This window comes from Pipistrellus kuhlii, unplaced genomic scaffold (genome assembly GCF_014108245.1).
Source record: "Pipistrellus kuhlii isolate mPipKuh1 unplaced genomic scaffold, mPipKuh1.p scaffold_m20_p_6, whole genome shotgun sequence".
Classification (NCBI taxonomy): Eukaryota; Metazoa; Chordata; class Mammalia; order Chiroptera; family Vespertilionidae; genus Pipistrellus; species Pipistrellus kuhlii.
The window spans coordinates 23,867,073-23,893,202 of record NW_023425562.1 but is presented as its reverse complement, the minus strand read 5'-3'; the positions used below and the strand labels follow the sequence as shown (position 1 = coordinate 23,893,202).

The following is a 26,130-nucleotide window of genomic DNA, read 5'->3' as shown; positions in this document are numbered from 1 at the left end:
TGCAGGATTCCTAACTCATCCAGAGATGCTGGGGCCAGAAAGCTGGAGGAAAGAGGATGGGGAGTTTACTGCCCAGGAGGCAACCCCTTTTCCATACCTTCTCCTCTGACTGCCCCGACCCCACTCGGTAGCCTCATCGATTGGGCATTGACCGGGACAGTGCTTCCCATCAGAATCCTGATGCACCGACGGTTGAAGTTCAAGTCTGTGTGGGAAGTCACTGTGGGCCAGGACCTCCCCTGAATCTTGAGAACCCATCTTGCCTGGTCCCTCGAGAGCAAGTTTCTTTAGAGCTTGGTGCCTGACCTTGCCTCCTGGCTCTGCTGCTTCCTGTGATGCTGGGAGAATGACCTCACCTGGCCAGGCCTCAGTTTCCTCATCTGTAAAGTGAAGGCAGGGAAACCCACCTTCCAGGGTGGTTGAGAGGATAAATAAAAGTAGCAGCACCTTGCCTATTAATAAGTCCTCAGGTGTGTTTGCTCGTTTGCACTATGCACATATTTGCGTATGGGACCCGGCACTCTCTGGCATCTCCCAGCGATGTCTGGGGCACTTGGTGACTCATTAGACTCTGCCAGGCCCTGCCAGCTCCTGGGACCTCACGCTGGCCATCGCAGTCACGCTGGCTTCCTCGCTGTTCTGGAACACAGGGAGCTCATTCCTGTGGAGTGTGCTGTTCCCTCTGCCTGGGCTGGTTCCCTCGGGCGTCCCTGCGGCTCCTGTCCCTTCCTGCCTTGAAATCTTTACGGAAATGCCCCCTCCTCTGTGAGCTCTCTCATGCCCACTCTGTCCAGGATGGTCATGCTCCCTGCCCTTCCAGGCCCCCCGCCCTTATTATTGTCAGCGATCCTTACCACCCTCTGATACATTGGATATTTTGCTGCTTTTTGTTCCTTGTCTGCCCCCCCACCCCCCTGGAATATCCACAGCACGAGGGTAGGGACTTTGTCATGTCCACTGCTCCTTGCATCCAGAATAGCAGGGGACAGACAGCCTACTCAACAGGCAAGCAACCTGAAAGGTTAAATCCCAGGTCATGCCTCTATAGGTGGAAGAAGTGGGATCTGGACCCTCCTAATGGCAAAGCCAGACTTCATTGATTTATACACTTTGTAATTTCTGCTATATCTGGGCAGCCCTCATAATATTATTTATTTTATCGTTTAAGAAATAGATTTACTTGAAAAAAACTCACCCCACCTTAAATAGACATTTAAAAAGGGAAATTTGCATCATCATTGGAAATGGAAAATGGTTGCTAAAAATAGAAGGTAACCTTAAAAAGGAATGCAAATAGAAACCAAGCTGAGTTACCGCATTCTGTCTAGAAACTCCCCCCACCTGGGGTTCTGAGCCTGAGGCCTGCCCGATTAGATCGGAGGGAAGATAAACCCCTGTGCGATGGAGTTTGAGTCATATCACACCGAGCTGCTGCGATAACGGGAACAATTGAAAAGGGAGTCAGCTTTCTCCGGTGTGATTCAGTGTTTTTAAGTTAGAGCATCATTTTAATTGGAAATGTCACCCCCGCTTCCCCCTGCCCCGGGAGGAGCTCCCTGCCCACTCTTCATCCCCGCCGCAGCTGTGGGCTGGGCTTCTGGAAGCTGAGATCTGAGCACAGGTGGCTGGGAGCAGCTGAAAGGAGGTTGTGCACTCCCCACCAGGAGGGACTCCGCTTCAGGCCTCCTGGAGCTGCAGCCATGCGGCTGGGCCTTCGCAGCCCGCAGTGCCCAGTCCCCGGACACGGGCTGTCCCAGGAGCGTGTGTATAGCCCCAGGCCCAGGGCCGTTCCCGGGGAGGGACTCCCTGGGGGCTTTGGGTGCCTCTGTCCTGACGGGGTGCACGTGGCCCTCCACAGTGTCCACCACAATCCCAGGGTGGTGTCTCCAGGCCAGCCTCCTTGCCAGGCTTGTTCGCTCCCTGCTGAGGCGGTGTCTGGTGCTGAGGTTGTTTGTGTCCGGTGCTGAGGTTGTAGCTGGGCCCAGAGCGTTGTGGACAGGCTCCAGCAGAGGGAGGGCAGCACGAGACCCAGCAAGGGCCCTGGCTGACACACCAGCCCCCTGGTGGGCGCCACCCCCTCTGTTGATAGTGGGAGAATCCCTCACCCCCTCACCCTCAATCCAACCACTACTAGCCCTCATCACAGACTAGACCTGAGTGAACGTTCTCTTGGTGCGGGGCCCCGTTCTCAGTGCTTTGTGTTTATGAATTCCTGAAAACTCCCTAACAAGTTTAAACAGTGGGTGCTGTTTTATACCCATTCTACAGATGAGGAAACTGAGGCGCAGAGAGGTTAACTCATCATGCACCTTGACACAGCCAGGACGTGTTGGAGCCAGGATTTGAGTCCATGTAGTTTGGCTCCAGGGATTGTGTGTTTTCACCATCTTACATGACAAAGTCTCCTGAATACATACTATGCACCTGTTGTGAGCCAGGCATGGTGCTAGGCCCTGAGGATGGTGCCCTGAATAAGACAGCTTTTGCTCCCTGCTGCCATGATGCTCAGGAGAAACAGAGGGCGAGGGAGTTAACGGGGGCTTCATTTCAGATGGCGATGTGGGCTGTGACGATGATGAATGCAGGTGTGAGAAGGAGTGACTGGACTCAAGGTCGTCTGACCTTGGGAAGTCAGGAACAGGTGGCTGGATTTAGCACGTTGAAGCACCCAGGGCTGCTGAGTAAATTTGTGCTGAGCAAATTTGGATCTCAGGTGAATGACAAATCAATTTTTATTATGTCTCATGCAGCATTTGTGACATACTTATAAAAGGTTAGTTACTCATCTGAAATACTGAGATGAGCACACAGCTGGGTGCCCTATGACTTGTCTGGGGACATGGTCAGGGTGGGCCTCTGTGAGGTGGGGAGATGGGATGGTCTGGGGAAGGGCAGGGCCCGTGGGATGGGAGCAGGGAGACGGTGGTGGCCGGAGCAGAGGAGCGATGGAGGGAGTGTGGGATGTCATGGGGGCCAGCGCCTGTGGGAATTTTATTCTGAGTTTTTACAGGGAAGTGGTGTGGCCTGAGGGACATGTGAGCCTCCTCTCCCTGCAGCTGTGTGGATAGGTTGGGGAGTCCCTGGCAAAAGTGAGACTGGGATCTCGTTCTCCCCTCCGCACTGCGGGAGATGTCCCATAGCTAGCTCCTTCCTTGTGCTGAGTCCCAGCCACTCAGGGTGTGAAGTGAGTGGCTCAGAGCATGGGGTCTCCGTGGAGCTAGTGTCGTCCCCCCCTGTCCCCCCAGGTACTGTGGACAGCAGCCACCACCTCTGACATTCCTTGAGTCCTCTCTGGGGGTCTACACACTCTCCCCAAGTTGTCCCCAGCTGGCAGCTGGCCCCTCCTCCTCCACAGCCCAGATCCACAGCCATGTGTTCCCTACCCACCACATCTGCGTGTGCACAACTGTTTGTTTCTTCCTGGAAAAACAATCAATGCCTATGTGGGGGCCCTCGGAGGAAATTGAACACTGGGGTTCTTAGCTGTCAAAAGCAGCATTTCCAGACTTGCAGGGTCTCAGGCCTGAGACACAGCTGGGTTTGGGCTCCATGAAAGGGCCCGGGAGTGAGGGAAGTGGGATTGGTGCTCTGAAGAGGGGTGTTGTCATCTCCTAAATTTAACTTCTCCGAGCCTCAAGCCCTGGTCCCTTCAGCCCTTCCACAGGCTGAAGGAGAGGATGACATTGCAGAGTGTCCGAGAAGGGGCTCCGGGGATCCGGGATGACACAGCTGTGGTGATCTTATCACTTACTCTCTCTCCTGCATCTGCGGCAGACATCGCTAATCCATCAGAACCTCTGCCTCTGTGCTCCTTGGGGGCTCCAGAATTCTCCTCACCAGAGTTCCAGCCAGCAGTCCCTATTCACTGGTGTTCGCATGCGACAGGAAACAGATTTGTCTTATTCCTGGCCCGGCCCCTTCACCGTATGGATGGAGATGAACGGGAGACCCTGTCACCTCACTAGGCTTGGGCCCCATTTTGTCATTTTCTTGCCCCTTTTCAAAGTGTGCCTGTATCAGGACTGTGTTTACTGCAAGTGACAAAAACAAGAACGGTAATGGCTCATATAAACGGAATGTTCAGAAGTGATCTGGCTTCAGGCATAGCTGGATCCAGGACCCCCTCTGATGTTTGCAGGACTTGGTCTGTCTCTAGGTTCTGCTTTCCTGTGTACTGGCTTCATTCTTGAGGGGTGCGGGGGAAGGGAGTGGGTGCCTCTCCTGGTGGCAGAGGTGCCTTGGTGTTTCAAGCTGGTGCTGACAGCTCGGCAGCCACAGCTCACAGACAGCTTCTCTTCACATTGATGTTAGCCCGGGGCCTTTGGCACTGGCCCAGCTTGGACTGCTGCTGCCAGGACAGGGCTCTCTTTGCTTGGCGTGGCCTGAGTGACATGCTCGCCTGTGGTGCCTGGGAGTGGAGTGGGGCCAGTGGGCTCCGAGTGTAAAGGAGGTCCCTCAGGGGAAGAATTGGGGGCTGTGACCAGAACAGAACGGATGCTGGGTCAGTGAAACAAGATGTTCTAATGAAGAGCCGGGGCTGTGGTTGTGGTGGACCAAGGTCTTCTGGAAGGAGCATGGGGCTGATGTGAGGGCTGTCAGGCCGCTCTCAGTTCCTCCTTCTGCTTTCTTGCTTTTATTCATAAATAGTCGGATGCCTGCACTCTGCTGGGGACTTCAGTCCCCACTGGCCCCACAGCAGTGAGCTCAACTAGCCCCGCCCCCATAGGGCTCACAGTGCAGGGAGTGGATGGGGGAGATGGACAGTGTATGGATGAGGAGTAAGACACCGGGGCTGGAGGCCCACCATAATTCTTAAAGTCTGCCTGGTGCTGTCCCCAGACCCACGAGTCGACTCAGCTCCCTCTGTCTTCACTCTGCTTGTGTCTTTTTTTTTTTTTTTTTTTTTTTTGCCATCAAGCCTACCTATCTGCTGCTCCACTCTGCCATAGACAGACTCACCAATGCGATAATGAATTTGCTGAAATCATAATGATGGTCATAGCAGCCACAGCAATAATAACAGCAGCAACAATGGCTAACACTTAACGAGCACTTACTATGCACGGTTTTAAGCACTTGCTATGAACTCACCTGATAATTCTTATAGCAGCCTTATGGCGGGAGGCCATTGTGCTCTATAGCTTATAGACAGGAATACAGAGGCTCTGAAACATCGTGTGCCTTGCCCAAGCTCAGAGTCAGGCTACGAACCTGGGTGGTCTGGCTGCAAAGCCTGCACTTAACAACGTACAAGGTTGATGCTGGTAGTGATCCTGGGGCTTCGGGTATCTTTCCTCTGAACCATACGAAAGGTACGGTCTGCAGATCCAGGAAGGCCCTGCACTTGGCTGCAGAGCAGTTTTTTCCCTAAAGCTCCTTAACATCTGGTTGAGATCTCCTGCTGTCATTCATATAAAGCCCTGCAGGCCTTCTCTGCAAGAGCAGGCCCCAGACCCAGGCCAGGTCCTGTCGCCTACAACAAGACAAGTCCTCTCCTCTTCTCCGCAGCCCGCCTCACCGTGGTCTGCAGCCGAGGCCCCGGCTCCCGAAGTGTCTGGCAGCCTTCCTCACGTCCTTTTATTTGTGCCTGAGCGAGCTCCTGCAGTCCAGATTTTTTACCCATCCCCATTGTCCTTGATTGGGCAGTGTGGGAGGTGCTGGGGTCCCCTCTTCTCCCTCCCTGCCCTTGTGTGTATGAGTGCGTCAGGGTCTCCGTGGGTTGCAGACACAGGGTGAGGTGCTGGAGTTGGTGACTCAGTGCGTGATTCTCCGTGCTCACCCTATTGGTGGTGGTGTTTGGGGCACGTAGTGTGTGTATTATAATGCTTCAGATCGTCCGGTGGTTCTTTGGAGTCTGGGTTTAGGGTAGTTTTGTCCCTGACGTGTGTACCCTTTGGATAATGGTGGCATTTCTTCCTATTAATTCACTTTTATTGATTGCGTTTGTGTTTGTGGCTAGTACTTTTAGAGCGCTTTGAAATGTTATAAGTGTTCATTATATACCAGGCTCTGCTCTCCTTGTTTTACATACACTGTTATTTAATTTTCCAATAGCCCAAGAAGTGTGTGTGTGTGTGTGTGTGTGTGTGTGTGTGTGTGTCTGTTATTATGTTCATTTTATAGATGAGGGAATTGAGACATAAGTAGGTAAAGCAGCTCCCCCAAGGTCACCCGCTGCTTAGGAAGCTTGGAGCTGGGTTTCTAGCCCAGGTGGTCTGGTTCTAGAGTCACATTATGCTGCAGTGACTTTGTCCATGGGTCTGTGGCTTGAGATTTGTACCCATAGTTTTTACCTCCCACCTCTGTCCCTGTCCCCATCCCATGCTGTGTGACCGTGAACTGGAAGTTGGCATGGATGTTAAGAGAGACTGCATCCTGGTTCTGCCCCTTCAGTAGGTGTGAGACCGTGGGCCCATGATTTTTCCTTGTTTTCCCATGTATGTGGGTGAGTATAGTCCAAGAATTGTCATGCCAGGTTATTGTGAGGGTTTAATGAGTTTGCCCTCATTCATGTACGACATGCTCAGCCACACTCTGTGCTGTGAGCACTTGGCTGCTCAGGCCGTCTGCTCAGATGGTGCACACAGAGCGGCCGCAGTGCACTGGGTGTGTTGGGGCCGCTGATTGATTCTGAAACCCATTCTCCCTCCTCTTTGGTTTCCTCTTTCCTGTAGGCACCCATCAGCAGGATGGCTGGGGGCTTGTTTAGAGACAAGATGAGCTGCTTGTTTTGCAGACCCACCTCTTCCTTCCTTCCATGCTTGGGGTCGTCTGCCCATCCCCCAGCCCAAGGTGGAGGCCCTTCAGCCCTCCCTGCCCAGTGGCCTTACCCAGGACATCCTTGTTTGGAGTTTGGCCAGTTGGGTGACAGTGTTCTGTGAGATTTTTGGAACCGAGAATGCTTGGTGGAGAGCTTCGTGCTAAGAAGGCTCTTGTCCCTTTGATTTCCGGAAACCTTGGCTGATGGTTACAGATCTGATGACCCACGCGTGACCTCTAGGCTGGAAAGACTCCAACTTTGGACTTAGGAGCATCTGGAGGTCAATAGAATTATCTCGCTGCCTCAGGAATGCCACTGCTGTGTGGCAGGGACCAGAGATCTACTTGTTCCCCCTAATTCTGGAGCTAGTCTTGACTCTTCTAGTTCATATATACACGGTGTAGCACATAGTAGGTGTGCAGAGTTTATTCAATTAGCAAGTATTCATTGAGGGTCTACTGAGTGCCAGGATCTGGGGATATTTTGTTGAACAAGACAGACATATTCACTGCCTTCAGGAAACTGACTGCCAAGTGGGAAGACAACTGAGAAACAAATACTCTGGATAGTCCAGATTGTGAGGGGCCCATCACGAAAATGACAGGTGCGTGGGTGATAGAAAACACCTGAGTGGCTTCTTTAGCTAGGGTGGCCCAGGTGTCATTTGAGGAGGTGGGAGTCCTGAATGGTGGGAAGTAGCCAGGCCTCCAGGTAGAGTGTTCCAGGTAGAGAGGATGGCAGGTGCAAAGGCCCTGACGTAGACAGGCATGGCAGACTTAAGGAGTGGATAGAAGGCCAGGAGGTGAGATCAGAGGAAGGCAGGAGAGGGCAGATAACTTGGCTCAAGTTCACAGCTGGAACTGCAGAACCAGATTCAAGCCCAGCCCATCTGGCTTGAGTTTTTACACTTGATCCTGGGCCATGCTGCTTCCGGAAAGGTTACCCAGGCTATGGGTGCAGAACTATAGGTACAAAAGTAGAGGCTGAGAGACCTGCAGCGAGTGGGAGCCTCTGTACCTGAAATCCCGCCTGCTCTGTAGGCCGACAGGCCTAGTCGGCAGCACACTTCAGAGCGTCTTTGCCTGCCATGACCTGTCTCAGGCTCTGTCCTTGTCTTGCAGAAGGACAAATTCTGCGTGTATGAGGAATATTGCAGCAACCACGAGAAGGCCCTGCGGCTGCTTGTGGAACTGAACAAGATCCCCACCGTGCGTGCCTTCCTCTTGGTAAGTGACCCGTCACCCCTACCCCTCTCTTCTGTGTGCTTCAGCCTTGTGCATTGCAGGCAAAAGAGAGCTTCGTGCTGCCACCTCCATGCTGCCCGTGCTGCCCGATCCCTTCCTCAGCCAGAGTAATCTGTCCAAACGGATCGCCAAACACTTTCTGTAAAGGGCCAGAGCGTGCGTACTTTTGCCTTTGTGTGTCATACCCCATATAGCACAAAAGCAGCCATAAATAAAATGTAAAGAAATGGGAATGACTGTGTTCCAATAAAACTTTATTTACAAAAACAAGCAGAGGGCTGGATTTGGCCATAGGGCCAAGTTTGCCCATTCCTAGTCTAAAGCAGTGATTCTAATGAGAGGGGTTCCAGTGGTAGAGATGACTATTATTTAGGTTAATTAATTATAAGTGAAAGAAACCCAGTTAAAATCGGCTTAAGCAAAAAAACCAAAACCAAAAACCAAAAAACAAAAACAAAAACAAAACCCCAAAAAGAATTTACTGGTTCATTTTCCTGGGAAGATTAAGACCTGAGAGGGCTTTAGGCACAGCAGCATCTGGGTGTTCAGATGTTGTCATTAGGCATGTGTCTCTTGACTGCTTTTCTCTGCGTTGGCTCCATTCCCAGGCAGCTCTCCTCAAGTGGTGTCGGCGTGGCCTTCAGCAACTCCACACTTACACCGGCTCATAGCAGAGCAACTCCGGGATAAAGATAATTCCTCTTGCCCAATAGTAAGGCCAAAATCCTGGGTCTGGTGCTAACTGGCTTCTCTTGGCTTCAGAGGTTATCCCTGAACTGTAGATGAAGCACGTCAAACTCAAAGGCTAACCCCTGGCCAAATAAACAAGGTTTAAGTGTATGTGGGCCACAAAAAAACAAAAGCTTCAATTTTCATAGAAACGTAGGTTTATTTCAATAGAGACGTGCTGAATACAAAGGGATGAAATAAATGAGTAAACATTAACGTAAAGTAATAGAACATTTTAATAAACATGAATATTGCTTTCTTGAACATGAACCTACTAGACACTGAACAACTGCACAAATTAATAAGCACAACGCAAATAAACCTATTTTTCTCGTTCTCCGAAAGCAAAATATTTCCTGTCGCACATACCAAACAAGTCAGTATAAGATTAATGATGTGGCAATCGGCTGCTAAAATATTTGCTGCTAGTATTAGTGGAGAGAAATTGTGTGTTTGCACGTAAGGCGCGTAAGGGAAATGAATGCAAATAGAGTAATCAGTCATTAGCGAAAGTCGTAATTCGTTATTTGTAATTATGTATAACAGGATATTGTAAAAATTAAGTTACGAAATTTTTATTAAAACGTTTCTTACATACCGTTATATTGGCTGGGCCACAAAAATATTCATTGTAGGCAGCATTTGGCCCCTCAGTGCGAATTTTCCAAGCTTGCTGTAGATAGAGGGATAGGTTGGGGCTCTGATTGGTGCCTTCTGGAGCTGGAGGGGAGGGTCAACTACCATATATCACAGGCCCTAAGGGCGTGGTGGATGCTTGAAGGACAGTTTGAACTTGTGGAAGTAAGTGGGGAATGGATGTTGATCAGCACTAGACATCCGTGCTGGTCTTCCCTACCATTGCAGAGAGCTTCACTGGTGTGGGTTCTCATTTGTGATCTCCTTGGAACTTTACCAGCCACTGTTGTGTATGAGTGAAGATATATAGTTCCAGACATCCCAACTAACAGTGGTTTAAACAACGTAAGCATTTATTTCTCTCTCATGTTAACGTGATGTAGACAGTCTAGGGGTTACCGTATCAGGGGCCAAGGCCATAGGGTGTGCCCTCATTAACATGGTCTAAAAAGACCTCTTCCCACTTCCACATTCAGGTGTGGGATGCAGGACGGGTGGGAAGGAAGGACTACCTTTCTCCTAGTAAGGGTACAACAGGTAGCAGCACACATCTCTTCCACTCACATTCCATTGGCCAATACTTGGTCACATGCCCACACCTCGCTGCAAGGGAGGCTGGGAAATGGAGGCTTTATTCTGGGCAGCCATGTGCCTAGTTGAAAATCCTGTTGCTGTGGAAGATTATGTTAGGGGACACCTTAAGCCTTTGCCAAAGGTGATTTTGATGACGTCAAAATATTAAATGACTTTTTAAGAGTGCATATGATTGGAAAATGATTGAGCTTCTCAGAGGTTTGAATCCTGGTCTTTCGCCTCTAAATCCCCTACTCGTTCAGTCCCAGCCCCCATCTGACAACACATACAGAGTCCAGCAAATAAAAGAACAACAGATAACTGACATGGCATAAGGAGTGTTAACCAGGTGTCCGGAGAGCTAAACTATATCGTAAAATTCTTGCATGCACTTTTCCGTAAGGCAGAGTCTCCAACAAAGTATTTCTAGAATTTTGATTCAAAATGTATGTGTCCTTCACGTGTAAGTTCCCATTGCTTGGCCCATGTCCAGTGAGCATCTGAAGAAGGGCAGGCTGGTTGACTCACTGCCACTTTTGTCACAAGTGCCTCATGAATTCTGACTGATGCTTTTCATCCTTGCTGGTAGCTGTGTCTTTATGTTTCCGGTTCTGCACTCACATTCATAAGAGTCTGGCAAAAAGCAAAAACAAAGTCATATCTTATAAGACCACATGCATGACCATGTTTCTGTGATTGACCTTTCGAGTTTCAGGCAGCACCGCTTAGCATGCTGGCACCGAGCCCCACCTTCCAGGGACGTCCCCTTGGGTTAGCTGTGTGTTGGGAAGCACGAAGGTGTTTCTGGGGATGTGGGGAGAGAAGGGCCTCAGTTTTTCTGTCCTTCCTTCCCCTCTGCCTTGCCGTCTTCCTAGTGGTCCAAACTGCCCCTTTCTTGGCAGCAGCTGGGCTAGGCCAGCTTGGGAGGGGGGAGGACGTGTGGGTGCCAGCACACATGCCATCTGTCTCCCCCCTTGCTGGCATCTCCCAGCGTTTGGCCACCTGCAGAAGTGCCATCTCATGTCTATCATGGGCTATTTGGGCGTTAGGAACACACAGATTCTGGCTTTCCATTCATGATGTGATGTGCTGTGCACTAGTTGAAAGATGGGGTGAGAACTTTGTCTTTCTGTGCCTCAGTTCCTTGTTGATAAAGTGGAGCTCATTCATTCATTCATTCATTCATCTATTCATCCATTCAACAGCTTTTATCGAGCCCCTACCATGCGATAGGGATCATGCTAAGTATGGGGATAAAACAATGACCAAGCCGAAGCCGGTTTGGCTCAGTGGTAGAGCGTCAGTCTGCGGACTGAAGGGTCCCAGGTTCGATTCCTGTCGAGAGCATGTACATTGGTTGCGGGCACATCCCCGGTAGGGGGTGTGCAAGAGGCAGCTGGTCGATGTTTCTCTCTCATCGACGTTTCTAGCTCTCTATCTCTCTCCCTTTCTCTCTGTTAAAAAAAAAAAAAATCAATAAAATATATTAAAAAACAAAACAAAACAAAAAACAATGACCAAGGCAAGAGAAGCCCCTACTGACATGAAGTGACCGTTCAAGCAGGGGAGACCTAAATGTCATGTGGCATTGTTCTCTGTAAGTTAAGGACAACAGGATGTTTTGGGGGATTAGGGTGGTGTCTGCTATTTTAGATTGGTTTTTGAAAAGCAGCGTCTTAGGTGACACTTCAGCAGAGACCTGGTTAAAGAATGAGAGAAGCAAAGGGGTATCTGGGGGAAAAGCTTTCCAGGTAGAGGAACTGCAAGTGCAAAGGTCCTGAGGTAGAAGTGTGTTTGAAGAAGAGCAAGAAGGTCAGGGTTGCTGGAATGGAGAGAGTAAGAGGAAGCGTGGAAGGAAGTAAGGCCAGAGAATGAAGGAGCATTTAATGGAGAGGAACTGAGATTTTTACTTAGCTTTTTTTTATTGCAGTCTAGCATACATGCAGTGAATATACTCACAGCATGATGAATATTTACGTATGTGTACTCCCATGAAACCACCATAGAGGTAAAGGTATATTTCTTTATTGTTATTTTTTAAATTCTTTATTGTTTAAAGTATTACATGAGTCTCCTTTACCCCCCATTTGACTTCTCCCCAATCCTCCCCACCCCCCAGCACATGCCCTCACCCCCCTACTGTCTGTGTCCATTGGTTTTGCTCATATGCATGCATAAAAGTCCTTTGGTTGATCTCTTAGCCCCTCACCCCCTTTTTCCCTCATAGGTTGGACAGTCTGTTCAATGCTTCTATGAGTCTGGTTCTATTTTTGTTCATCAGTTTATGTAGTTCATTATATTCCACAAATGAGGGAGATCATGTGATATTTTGAGGTAAAGATGTAGAAGATTCCTTGTGTCCTGCCTCCGCCATGCCCCTCTCTGCATCCGGGGGTAACCACTATGCTCTTTCCTCTCACCAAACGTTAGTCTTGCCTGTTCTGGAATGTTTCACGAATGGAATCATGCAGGATGCTTTTGTGTCTGGCATCCTGTGCTCAGATAACGCCTGCGCGATCTGTCCATGTTGGAACGCGTGGCAGTTTGGAATATTCGGTTTTAGTCTGAGTGGGATGGGAAGCCTTTGGTGGTTATGAGCAAAGGGATGACTTGAAGTAATTTGCATTTTGAAAGGTCTGCCACCTGGCAGTGTGAGACTGAAAGCAAAAGGCACAGGGGAGCTGGTGCGAGTGTCCCGGGCTGCCGTTAACAGTGACCACAGACCGGGTGGTTTAAAGGGCTGAACTTATCTTTCAGAGCTCCCGAGGCCAGAGGCTGAGACCAGCCCCGGCAGGTCTCTGCTCCCTTAGAGGCTCCAGGCGGGGCTTCCTTTCTTCGGCCAGCTTCTGGGGCCTCAGGGGGTCCTTGGCTTGTGGACATGTGACTCCAGCCTCTGCCTCTGTCTCCACGTGGCCTTGTTCCCTGGCCCTCTCCTCTTCATATAAGGACAGGGTCAGATGGGGACCTCTCTAATCTAGTATAACCTCATCTTAATTTAACTGGCCATACCCCCAATGACCCTTGATTAGGACACATTCTGAGATTCGGGGTGGTGTGGCATTTTCGGGGACACTATTCACCCCACTGCAGGGCTGCGGCAACAGTCCAGGCAGATGATGGTGGCAGGACGGGGCAGTGGTGGTGCTGCAAGGGGTGGTTGGAATCGTAGGGAGTTTGAGGGTCCCGCTGACTGGTCTGAAGGGTGGTTGGTTCTGGGGAGTAACTGAACGAGAGCAGTTAAAGATGGCTTCAGGGTATTGGGCCCAAAGTACTGGGAGAATAGAGTTGAAGTTTCCTGAGGTGGTAAATTAGGCTGGGTTAGGAACAGGTAAGAGAGGGAACTGTAAAAAGGCCATTTGGAGGCATCCAGGTGGGGGTTTGGGGAGGAAGGGGCCAGTCTGGAGATGTAAATCTGAACGTCAGTAGATGGGATGGTGTTAGGGTGATGGGCCTGGGAGAGGTCAGCCAGGGAGCCAGCATGGACAGAAAGGAGGACCCGGGACCGTGCAGGGCACGCTGCCAAGGGAGGTGCGGAAGCTGAGGAAGTCGACACCACCTGAATCCGTTCTGTGAATTAGGAGGGTTTAAAGGGATAGTTTTCAAAAGCTCTTCCCATAGTGCCTGGAGTGTAATCTTCGTAGAATAGTGAATGGTAGCTCTGTGCATGTTTGCTTTTATTCTTAGAAAAAAAAGAAAAGAAAAGAAAATCAAGTGAAACAACAATCTAGGGGTTTGGGAGAAGTCTGGTTGGTGGCCGTGACAGCCCTGTGAAAACTCTGGACAAAGAGACACGGGCCTTTCTTTGGCCAAGCCCTGGGGGCTTCTGGAAAGCCCTTCCCCACCACCCCAGGCGCCCCTCTCTCTGCCCAGAGCTGACATCACCAGGGCAGCCCGGGGGGGGGGGGGGGGGGAGTCTGGCTCCGAGGACAAAGGCCTGAGTGTGAGCAGTGTGGCGCCTGGCATCCCCCAGCTGCCACCTCCCCGATCCCCCGTCTGTGCCAGGCTTAGACGTGAGGGCAGGAGCCATGCAGCTCCCGCCACCGGAGGGCCCCGGGGTCCCTGGGATTCTGCTTCTCCGGGGAGGGGGCCTTTCAGATTCCTGGAAGGCAGTGGACTTGGACCAGTCATTTGGGCTCTCTCTGCCAGTTTCCCCATCTGTGGCTAAGCACGAACAGTCCGGGCTTATCCTAGGGCCGTGAGGATGAGCTTGACCGGTAGGTGAAGCATGAGGCGCAGTGCCTCGTGGGTGATGAGCACACGGGAAAGGTTCTCCGATCACATTTTCACCTGACCTGGGGGGAAGCTCCCCCAGTGCTTGCAATGGCGCCCGCACACAGTAAGCACACGTCGTGAATTCGCAGGATGAATGAGTGATAGGGTGGGAATCCCTTTCCCAAGAGTCTATTTCATTGCCAGTTTGCTAGCGCGGTGTTGAGGAGGAAGGCTGAGACCCGTTCACGGCCGCATGTGCTGGCAGTTCGCACCTGCATCGGTTCATCCGCCCATTTATTCATTCATGCTTCTGTTGGGCACGTGGTCAGCCCTCGTAACTCAGGACAGTGAGGGGCATGGCGGAGGGACCACAGACACGAAACTCATGATTCCTGGCAGCCAAGACACGGATGCTGAGGTTGGAGCCCCCTTGGGTCCAAGAGGAACCTCTCCAGAGGAAAGGACGATAAATTCCTGCATGTGGTTTGTAGCCACATGGAACAGCCGGCCTACTGTGGAGGTGCCAGGAGGACAGGGTCTTGGGAATTGAGAGAAGATGGGGAAGGCGGAGGTGTGTGTGTGTAGGGGGGGGGGGGAGGGAGGGAGGGCACTGGCCTGGCCTCGAAGAATGCCGGGCTTGGGGTAAGGGTAGCCAAGCCCAGGCTCTTCTTCAGCCCGCCTGAATGGAGATCCCACCTCCTGCTCACTTTGAGGAGAAACACTTACCCTTGCCAGCCCCAGTTGCCCGAGCTGGGAAATGGGAATAATACTAGTGGTTAGCTCGAAGGGAAGTTGGCGGCAGGATGAGAACTGTCAAGAACCTTCTGGGCACATCCTAAGCTATCAGCCAGCGTTAGCTGTGGATGATGGTAATAATGGGTTTATTATTATTAATTATTATTGGGAGGAGTAACACATTGTAGGCAGGGGGATAGAATGAACACAGGAAAGGAGCTGGCATGAAGGCAATACTGATGTGGGTGGTGAGGTGGCCAGGGAGGTAGCCGGGAGCTGAGGGGTGCGTTGCAGTCTTTACGCTGCAAACCAGAAGCCAGGTACCCCTGCGGCAGTACGCAGGCCCTCACCTGCCGGGTGACGGTAGAAAGCCTTTTCAGGGACAGACAGTTGAAGGTTGCAGGTTCATTTTCCAAATCCCATGGTAACCTTCCCTCCACAGACGTAACTCTCTCTAGATCTTGGAATGTTATCTCTTTCCTGTACATGTCTTTATATGTTACTATAGACCTGTTCTCTATAAACAATGCCTACTTTGGGTTTGTGTGTCTTTAAAGGTTTTAAATTGGTTCCTACCATGCATATTTTTTATTTGTGTGTGTGTGTGTGGTGTGTGTGTGTTTGCTCAAAAGTATGTTTTTGAGGTTCATCCACATAGCTCTGTAGCTTTAGTTCCCCATTGTCACTGTGGTGCAAAAGTGTCCTGCAGACATGTTTTTCTATTCTTATTAGGTTGCTTCTCATGTTTTGCTGCTCCACACAAGGCCGTTTTGAAGCCCGTGTTCCTGTCTCCTGGTGTGTAGGTGTGAAAGCTTCTTTAGGCGAGGGATTGGCACATGTGGCTGTGAAAGGCCAGATAGCAAATATTTTAGGTTTGTGACTCTGTGGTCTCTGTTACAATGACTTGGTTCTGCCATGATTGCTTGAAAGCAGCCATGGACAATGTGTAAATAGATGGATGTGTTCCAATAAAACTTTAATCACCACAATAGGGACTGGGCAGGATTTAGTTCACGTCTGATGGAGGCCTTCTGTTGGGTTATAGAATTCGAGGGGTGAGGGTAAGGGGGTGGGGGTAAGGGGGTGAGGGTGAAGGGATTAGGTTTACAGTTGTGAGTATGCGAAACACAGTTTATTCTTGTATTATTATTTATTAACTAGAGGCCTGGTGCACAAAATTCTTGCTCTCGGGGGCGGGGAGTTCCCTCAGCCCAGCCTGTGCCCTCTCGCAGTCCAGGAGCCCTCTAGGGATGTCCCCACAGGGAGCAGGCCTAAGCCAGCAGTCGGACATCCTTAATGCTGCTGTGGAGGTGAGGGAGGCTCCTGCCACTGTCGCTGTGCTTGCCAGCCGTGGGCTCAGCTTCTGGCTGAGCGGCGCTCCCCCTGTGGGAGTGCACTGACCACCAAGGGGCAGCTCCTGCATTGAGCATCTGCCCCTGGTGGTCAGTGCGTGTCATAGTGACTCGTCATTCCCTTGTTCGGTCTATTTGCATATTAGCCTTTTATTATATAGGCTTATTGAATTATTTTCCACACAAACGACTGTAAACCTACTTTTGCCCCACCCTGTATGCACATTTCCATCTCTCCTAGGTGTTGCTAAATTGCTTCCAGAGTATGTAGCTGTGTTTTAAGAGTTTTAAGAGCGATCCCATGGCCTTTTGAGGGTGGCCTGATCCTTCTGTTGTCCTTGGCGAGTTTTAATGACGGTGTTCTGTCCCTTTGCAGAGCTGCATGCTGCTGGGTGGCCGGAAGACCACGGACATCCCTCTGGAGGGCTACCTGCTGTCTCCGATTCAGAGGATCTGCAAGTACCCCCTCCTTCTCAAGGTGAGAGCGGCACCCCACTCCTTTCACTGTGTTCCAAGTGACAGATTGGCTCTGCTTGGCTTAATCACAAAATAAAATTTGCTAGTTCAAGCAGCTGAGAAGTCTGGGGCAGGCTGGATCCCACCAGGACCCTGCCTCTTTCTCCCTTGCTCAGTTCTGCTTTTGACTGTTCAGCTTTATTTTCAGTGTGGTCACAGAGGGCTATAGTTACTCTGGCCTTTTACCCTCTCTTCTAGTAGCTCTGGCAGAAGTCCTGAGGGTGATTCAGGCTTTGGCCATCTGAGGCCAGGAGAATGTGATATTCTGAATGATTTGGGCCTGAGTCACGTGCTTTTACTTGGATAAATATTTTATAATATTTACATTGAATCAGTGACATGAAGCCTTTGCTTGTGCTATTTCTCCTCCTCCTATATGCTTGGATTTGGGCTTTACCCCAATCGCTATCAGCTGGGCAGGGTTAGGGTCTGATTGGCTAAGACATGGCCCATTGGCAGTGAGCAAGATGATATTGTGTTCTGATTGGCTGAGATTTGGGGTCAGATGCTTCATACCTGAACCAATCAATCACCCTGAGCAAGGGATCTCTAATTGGCTTAGATTTTTGTCATGTGCTCCAGCCTCTCACCAATCACTGTCCCACAGGCTAAAAGCCCAGTGGTGGGGACAGACTGGACCCTCTCACCAAAATATGGGCTCTTTGTGGAAGAGGATGGGCAAACAGATCCACAAACTGCTGTTTCCTGTGCTGTCCAGCAGCCTTTGGCTTCGTCTTGGTCCAGGAGACCAGGGAAGATTTGCTGCTTGTGTGGGGACCCAAGAAGTTTTCACTCTCAGCATTAGAGCCGGCTTCTGGGTAGGTCTCCAGCTGGGTGGATAGCTCTGTCACCATCTGCTGCTCTCAGCTCAGGGTTTTCAGCCCTTGGAAGTGGGGGCTATTGACCTGAGCTTGCCTTGGCGCCATCCTCAAGGCCTTGGGTCTGACAGCTGTTCCTGGAGTCTTTGCTGGTGGACTAATTTGGCTGGCGGTGCCTCATGCACATGCCTGGGGCCATGTGCATCCTTAGCTTCATGAACTGGAAGAGAGAGGGGAGGGGAGAAGTACTAGGGAATTCTTGGACTTGACTTTCTGCTGGATACGGTGGGTGACACCTGAGCCTCGGAGCCCGACCAGACCCTGGGCCATCATCTCTGCCTGTGAACACAAGCCTGTGCCGTGTGCAGCTATGGGAGGTGGGCCACGCTGTCCCCTCACCTCCCCTGGCCTGCTGGGGTCTTTCCCTCCCCGGAATCTCCGAAGGACTTTCTGCAGTGGCTCTTGTAGCTACCTGGATCCCCTGAGGGGGTGTTGGCGATGTCATACGTAGCTCAGCTCTCCAGCTTGGTGCAGGAGGAGCGCTATGTGGACCTTGCCAATTGGTAGCCTGTGGACCAAATTGGACTTTTGCCAACGCTCTTTATTTGGTCTGGGTGGTGTGTTTTCCATAGGTGAGCGAATTGCCGGCATTTAAGGAGAGTGTTCTGTACCGGCTTAAGTCAGGGGCTAGCAAAGCTGTGGCTGCCAGGTCACATCTAGCCCTTGGCCTGTTTGTGTACAACCCATGAGCTGCGAGTGGTGTTTACATTTTTTAAAGGGCTGTCAAAACAAAACAAAACCCTAAGACAAAGAAGACTGTGTGACAGAGACCGGATGTGGCCAGCAAAGCCTAAAATATTTACTATCTGGGCCTTCACAGGAGAAGCTTGCTGACACTTGGCAGCCACAGGTTGCCTGGGTTTGAACCCAGCTCTGCCTTTTACGAGCTGTGTGATCTTGGGCCAGTCACTTCTCCATGCCTCAGCTTCTCATCTGTAATACATAGTTTGTATTAATAAGGTTGTTTTGATGATGAGACCCTTATTTACTTATTTACTTATTTCTTAGAGCAACTCGATGAGGTAGCCACTTTAATTACCCCATTTTAGAGACAAGGCAACTGAGGCACAGAGAAAGGAAGGGGTCTGCTCAAGGCCACACAGTGGGTAAGGAGGCAGAACCATGATTTGTGGATTCTAGAATTCCCCTATCCACTCCACAGCCTGTTGGGAAGCACTTGGAGGTGCTAAGGCTGCCAAAGGGCTGGGTGTTGGGCATGCTGACCTCAGTTCCCTAAGTGGGGAGTCTGGGAAGGTCGGTGACCTAGTGTGTCATGGCTCAGGGACTGGTCTGCTCCTCCTTCCCTGGTTTTCAAAACCTTAAGCATTTGACCCGTTAGAAGAACCACCAGCTGAGGTTCCCTAGGTGTTGATTAACCCCCGGATTTCTGGATCTTGGGGAAGTCTGGGATCCCAGTGTGCCTCTGGAATGGCAGTTCCTATAACGTAGGGGTGTCGAACTCAATCAGAGAAGGGGCCAAAATCTAAAATCCAGCCTAAATCGCGGGCCGAATGGTTTACTGAACAGTCATAAACTGTCATTGTGATGGAAACGCAGCGGAGTGCAGTGATGACAGCGCGGTGCGGGCCACATTGCAAGGCCTGGCGGGACGGATTTGGCCCGCGGGCCTTGTGTTTGACACATGTGCTATAACGTATTCCAATAGCCCGTGGGGCTGGGCCTGTGTGGATGGGTGGACTTCAGCCCTCTCTGCGAGGCCCATGTGTTTCCGAGGCCTGCTCAGCCCCAGGGGCCACAGTTCGGTCTGGCAGGGCTTCTGGGTTCTGGATTCCCAGAAGAGCAGAGAGGGACAGAGCCGGCCCGCCGGCAGCTGCTGGAGGAATAACTGCCCACAGGAAATGGTTGGAGCCGGGCTGTGGGTTTGCTCTCCTGACCAAATGGCTGTTTACAGGCTCAGTTTCCTCTGTCTCCAGCTGTGTTTATCCGAGGCTCAGAGAGCACTGGGGGACCGGCCAGCGGGACCTCAGATTCCTGTGGGCCCATGCCATGCCGCCCGCCCGACCGAAGTGCTCTGTGTGTCCGGCCTTTGGCACCCACAGCTGAAATGCTCGCATCAGAAAACAGCTGGGACGGAGGGGAATTCTTCGTACCCCCCCTGAGTTCCTCCTTTCTGTCACATTTTCCAGTGGGTTATAAAAGACAATCCCTTGAGCAGGGAGTGGGTAGGGTCAAGCCTCGCCTCCGGCCCCTGGTTCTGACGCCCTCGCAGATGCCCCTGAGGCCCTCTGAGCCCCTGGTTTGAGCTGAGCTTGAATTAAGTAGGCGAGCAGGATGGAGGAGCCTGGGCGGGAAGAGGGAAAAGGCGAGAATGAAAGCCTCTTTGGGAACAGCCCCAAAAAGCTGAACTTGAACATTGCCTAAGAATAGCTGGAACATTCTATTTCAGCCTTCCGCCCAGACCCGGCATAGACAGTTGGCATTTTCAGGGTTTGTTGAGTTTTCCGTCGGCTGTTCCAGGGAAATGATTCAGGTTTGGGGTAATGCCCCTGGTGCTCAAATGGCAGGTGCCGCGGCGAGACAGACTGTCACCGACCCTTTGAGCTGTTTCCTGCCGATGCCAGAGCTCCTTGGGGCGCTGCCTGTGCACTGGCTGCTGGAGTGGCTCAGGATCCATAGGGCTCTGTCTTGGACTGGGGTTTCCCCCAGGACCTGCCGGCTGCCGAATGGGAGCAAGCGAGGCAGGCAGGGGGCAACTTGGAGGGCACATCTGTCTAAAGGGGGCAGCCGGCGCTCCAGTCCCTCTGTTCCCCTTTGCCTTCTGCCTCTCTAACCCCTTCCGTCTCCTTTGCTGGCTGCTCACCTTCTAGACCTCCAAGCGTAGGTGGGCCCCGGGCCTCAGTCCTTGGCCCTTGACTCTGTCTAGACTTGCTCCTGGAGGGCTTGTTTACTCTGGATTTTCTTATTTTATTAAAGAATATTCAGAAGTTGGACAACCATCACCATCATCATTTTAGAAATATTTTCATCATCCCTCCCAAAAGGAACTCTGGACGCATTTAGTAGTCACTTCCCTTTTCCCTCCTCCCCTCCCCCAGCTCCTGGCAACCACCCACTTCCTGTCTCTACGGATTGCCTATTCTGCACATTTCACATAAAGGGAAATCATCATATCTAACCTTTTGGGTCTGGTTTCTTTTAGGTGGCACAGTATTTTCTAGGCTCATCCACGTTGGGGCATGGCTCACAATTTCATTTTTTTTTTTTTTTTTTTTTTTTTTTTTTTTTTTTACAGCTGAGTAATATTCCATTGTGTGGATAAACCATGATTTGTTTATCCATTCATCTGTGGACATTTGGCTTCGCACTTTCTGGCTATAACGAATGGTGCTATTATGTACATGCACCTACAGATTTTTGTGCGGACATTCCCATGGCTTTAAACTCCATCTCTGGGCCACTGACTTCCAGCATGCATCTCTCCCTTAGCCTCGGCGGGACTTTGCTTGGCATCTGTGTCTAGCCGGCATCTCCTACCTAACATGTCGCAAACCAAATGCTGGCTCTCCCCTTGCCCCAGGCCTGTCTTCTCGCCCATCCTACTTCCTCACCCCCATCTCTGTAAATGGCTTCTCTTCTTTTTTCAAAAGTATGTTTTTATTGATTTTGTAGAGAGAGATTAAGGGAGAGGGGGGAGAGAGAGATAGAAACATTGATTGGCTGCTTCATGCATGTCCCCTACTGGGGATCAAGCCTGCAGCCTGGGCATGTGCCCTGACTGGGAGTCAAACCGATGCTACTTGGAATGATGCTCAACAACTGAGTCACACTGCCCGGGCTGGTCTCACTTCTTTCTGGTTGCTCAGGCCAAGCCCGGGAGTTATTTCTGACCCACCCCATATCTAGTCCATTAGGCAGTCCTGTTGGCTCCCTCCCCACACACATAAAGTTTTCTGGTGTGCCCCCTAAAATCCTTTGGAGAGCTGTGATTAGCACATATCCCATGCTCTGGGAACCTTCCCTTTCCAGCCATCCTCCTGCACCGAGCACTGAGGCCAGTACCTCCTTAGTGATGGGCTGCATCCATCTCCAGGGGCGCCATGCTGCTATGATCAAGTTTGGCCCCCAGGTGTTTGACAAGTTTTAAATCAAGTTGGCATTTGAAAATCAGGAGCTTTCCCCTGGAGGTCTTCAGTTCTGCATTCAGGAACAGTTGGCAGCAATAGGATGATATTTCTAGTCATCTAATGAGTGATTGGGAGGCACCTACTGCGCGCTAGGTGCCATTCTGGGCACTGGGGACGTTACTTAGCAGATCCCTTGTAGACTTCCTGATTACCTCCAAGAGAGAGCCACAGTTGGTGGTACAGTGTTCAGGGGTTTTGAAGCCATGAATTCATTCCCAAACTCTTTATTCAGCAACTAGTATGTGTCAGGCATCGTACTAGGTGCTGGAGATACAAAGTGAGAAAAACTGCCCAAACTCCTACCTCTGTGTTCTGCTGTTCTGCTGGAGGGGGGGGGGGGGGGGGGGGCAGACAGCAAACGAATAGGAAATGCATATGTTCCTGTAGGTGGAATGGGTGCTTTGGAGAGAAATGTATCAAGCTAAGAGTGATGGATTGAGAAGGGACTTTTGAACAAAGACCTGAAAGAGATGAGGAAGGTTCCTTGGGGAAGAATCTTCCAGCCAGAGGGAACAGGCAGTGCAATGGCCCTGAGGTAGGAATGTGTCTGAGGAGCAGCAAGGAGGCCAGAGATACGAGGTAGAAAGTGGGGGACTGAGGTTAGAGAGGTGATGGGGCCAGCTTATGTATGGCATTGTGGGTCCTTGTAGGGTCTTTGTCTTCTCTGAGTGAGGGGGGTGCCATAGGGAGGTTCTGAGCAGAGGAGGGACAAGGTATGGCTTAGTTCCCACAGGACCCCTCTGGCTGTCTGTGGAGAATGGACTGTGGGCGGGGAGAGTGGAGGTGGGAGTCCAGAGGGGAGTTGACCTCAGTGATCCAGGGAGGAGATGGCTGGACTACGTTGGTAGCCGTGGTGGGGGATGCATTTTATGAGAACTGCCTCTTCACACCATTAGCCCGTTTTCAATTGGGTAGTTGTTTTCCTATTATTTGCCAAGGTTTTCTGTATTATCCTGGATATTTGTGTCATCTCTTTGGTTCTCGTCTGACTCTGATGTTAGGAAATGGGCCCTCCATCTGCCAGGGATCTGGCACTGTCACCGTCTTGCTGAGAAGGCACAGGAAATCAGAGGTCTCTGCACTGTGGTCTTCCCTGCCCAAGCTCCCATCCTCCCCTAACCACAGTGCCTACCCTCCATCCTGCCTTTTGGGCTGTGAAGTGACACCTTAGCCTAAGGCTGTTCCAGCATCTCAGCCGCAATTCAGGTCCTTTCCTGTGTGGTGAGCAACAATAGCTCAAGGAACGGAAGCCTCCTCTTTCAGGGCGAGAGACCTGCTTTCCTCCTGTCAAAGCCGCGCTTGTGTATCTGGTCCTCCAGTAGCCTTCGTGGATCTCTGTCCCTGGGAGTCCTGCCTGCATTCTGCTTTCTGCCACAATCGATTGGTGTGGCTCTAGCTCAACCTCTTAGCGTGCGACCAAGTGCGAGTTGTTTAACCTCTCGGTGCCTCCATTGTGTCATCTGCAAAATGTGACATGTGGTTGCCTCCCAGGCTTGCTGCAAAGACAGTGCGTGGGAAAACTGACAAAAACATGCATATGACTAGGTAGATAGTCATGCTTGGTAAATGTTAGCTTCTCTAATATTGTAGTGATTTATTTTTATTCCAGTTCCTGAACTTATTAGTGTAACTTCTTGAGAAGAGACTTAAGTTCTCTGTCCCTGAGTTTCCTCCTTTATCAGATAGATAGTGCCTTGGTCATGGGTTATTGTGAAGATTAAATGAAATAATACATGCAAAGTGCTCCTAAGTGCTTATTAAGTATTAGCTATTTTTTTATTGTCTCAACGTTCATTTTGCCCAATAGTCATAGAACTATAGTAGTTTTTAAAATTAGCATTTTCATGACATATTTTGTTTTATCCTTTTACTATCAACCATTCTCTATCCTTAGGGTTTAGGTACTTCTTTTATAAACTACACAAAGTTAGAATTTAAAAATCTGTCAATCCCTATCTTCTAACTGGAGAGTTTAGCCCAGTTACATTTATTTTACTTATTGATACATTTGAATTTATTTCTACCATTTTTTTTTCTATTTTTGTTTTCTTCACCCTTTCTCGCTTAAGTTTGCATAATTTTAGTTTTGTTTTTTGTTGTTTTTTTGTTTAGTTACTCTTTTTCTTTTTATTCCTTTTCATTTTACTTCTGTATTGGAATTTATAGCTACTGCCACCACCATCCTGTATAAGAAAGTGAGTAGATTAGATAGAACTCAGTGGGATGGTGACTGTGGCCAACTGCAGAGCACCTGTCCTGTGTAAGGAGTGGCTGCCAGTCAGGCCAATTGTTAGTGGTAGGTGGAAACACAGGCCCGGAGTGGCCAGCACTTCTGCTTTGCTGAGAGAGGCTGGCAATAGCATTTGGCCTGCGGGGCCTGGTTTATGTCCTGGGCTTTGCTCCAGTCCTGCACTGCAGAGCGAGGAGACTGAGGCTCAGAAACGGGAGGTGACTTACCTAAGGTCACACATACAGTATGTCCTGGTTGAAGCCAGAACTTGGACTCCCAGTCCTGAGCCCTCAACCACTGTATGCCCCTCCCTCTCTCAGTGGAAGGATGGCGTTTTTAAGACTCATGTGCATTATTTCGTTCCTCCACTTATTCATAATCTGCGGGGCCTCAGTTCTCCCAGCCTTGAAGCACGGGCTGAAATGGTTAAAATCAGAAATGTTTTTGCATGAAATTTCCATAGAGTTTGCAGGCCTGGAGGTTTTCTTTGCTGTGCTGGACAGCTTTTCACTTCTGGGTTTTCTTGGACTTCCAGATGTTTTTTCTTCTTCTTTTCTTTTTTTCTTTAAGTGGTGTTGGGTCTTGTCAGGCCTCTTCATTTGAATCTTGCTGTCATCCTAGATGTCACATCTGAGGGGACCCCAGAACTGCAAGTGCAGGGAAGTGTTGGGTAGAGGTGACAGCTCCGCCTCTGGGGCTTGGACAGAGCCTGCAGCTGGCTGGAGTGTCTTCAGAGAGTGGGTGTCCTCTGGTGGTCCGGCCGCCATGGGTGACACCCTCCACTCCCACGGGCCACCTTTTTCTCATTGTGGAGAGGACAGCATGGCTTCCCAACTGCCTTGTCTCCTGGGCCTCCACCACGCCCACGTCAGAGCGAGTGCTGGAGACTGCCACTTCTTCCAGTGACAGATCCAGCTTTGCTTTTACCCTGTGGTTTCCTGGATCTGTCTTCTTATGCTGGTCTGGAGTTTGAGGCCTCTGTCCCAGGCGGACCCCACACCTCAGGCCCAAAGGGGCTGCCCCCACACACAGCCAGTGGCTCCCTTTTGGTAAAAGCGTGGTTGGAGGGGAGCGAGGGGGCATGAGGGGCCTTTCAGAAACGCCGGGTTCCTGTAGTCTGACATCCTCTCTTCTAGGAAGTGCTCACCTCAGGCCTGCTTGTGAAACCACACGGGCTCACAGGCGGATGTTGGGCAAGGCCATCAGCCTGGCTCTGGAGGGGCTGGCGTTGTCATTGTGCAGGGTGGCCCAGGGCAAACCCCTGCCCCCCTTCCTTCTCTGTCCTCGGTGAGTCTAGGTATTCCCCGGGCTCTGCCCCTGCTCAGATGTTTTGTGTTCAGAGAGCCTAGTTGTGGGGAGAGTCATGTCTAGGTCACATGACTAAAGAAACATGTTTGCTGGTATGGCTGGAGGAGTGATTCACTTGGGAAGACTTCCCTGATAGCTTCAGGCCTGGCTAGTCCCTTCCTCCTCAGTTCCTCTCTCATCACACTTAGGAGACGACGGAAGCCCTTGGATAAGACTGGCCTGACCTGGAGAATGTCCTTGCCTGTGCTTGTGGTGGGGGAAGTTCAGGGGTTAAAGGTCTACTCTGACTAGCCTCCTTACACCCTCCGCCATGTCCCTGTGAAGGCAAGGTGTGTTTTATTTTTACTTAGAGTTGACATTTAATGTGACTTTATGTCAGTTCCATGTATACAGGATAGTGGTTAGACATTTACGTAATTTACGAAGTGATCCCCCCGATAAGTCTACTACCCGCCTGACACCGTGCATAGTTATCACAATGCTATTGACTATATTCACTATGACACATTTTGCATCCCTGTGACTATTTTGTGGTTACCAGTTTGTACTTCTTAATTCCTTCACCTTTCTCACTCAGCCCCCCAGGGCAAAGCATTATCGATACCCATTTTACAGATGAGAAAATGGCTGGGCCAGGGCCATATCCGCGACCACCTTTCTCTGCCCAGTCCTGCCCAGTCCTGTCCTGTCCTGTCCTCTCTCTCTCTCTCCTCTCTCTCATTTATCCTGCTCCAGCCACACCACCTCCTCACGGTTCTTTGTTACCTGCCGCATGTGCTCCCACTTCAGACCCCTTGCATATGCTGTTCCCT

At 50.6% G+C, this 26,130-nt stretch overlaps 1 protein-coding gene across 4 annotated transcripts in view; it reads left to right on the top strand.

Moving 5' to 3' along the window:
• Window positions 1-26,130, top strand: part of PREX1 (phosphatidylinositol-3,4,5-trisphosphate dependent Rac exchange factor 1) — a 166,996-nt gene that overhangs the window by 78,616 nt on the left and 62,250 nt on the right. For all 4 annotated transcript variants that reach the window (XM_036418583.2, XM_036418585.2, XM_036418582.2 and 1 more), the window contains exons 4-5: window positions 7,882-7,986; window positions 16,618-16,719. In XM_036418583.2, coding sequence (XP_036274476.1) covers window positions 7,882-7,986; window positions 16,618-16,719 — 207 coding nt within the window. The remainder of the gene's footprint in view (window positions 1-7,881; window positions 7,987-16,617; window positions 16,720-26,130) is intronic.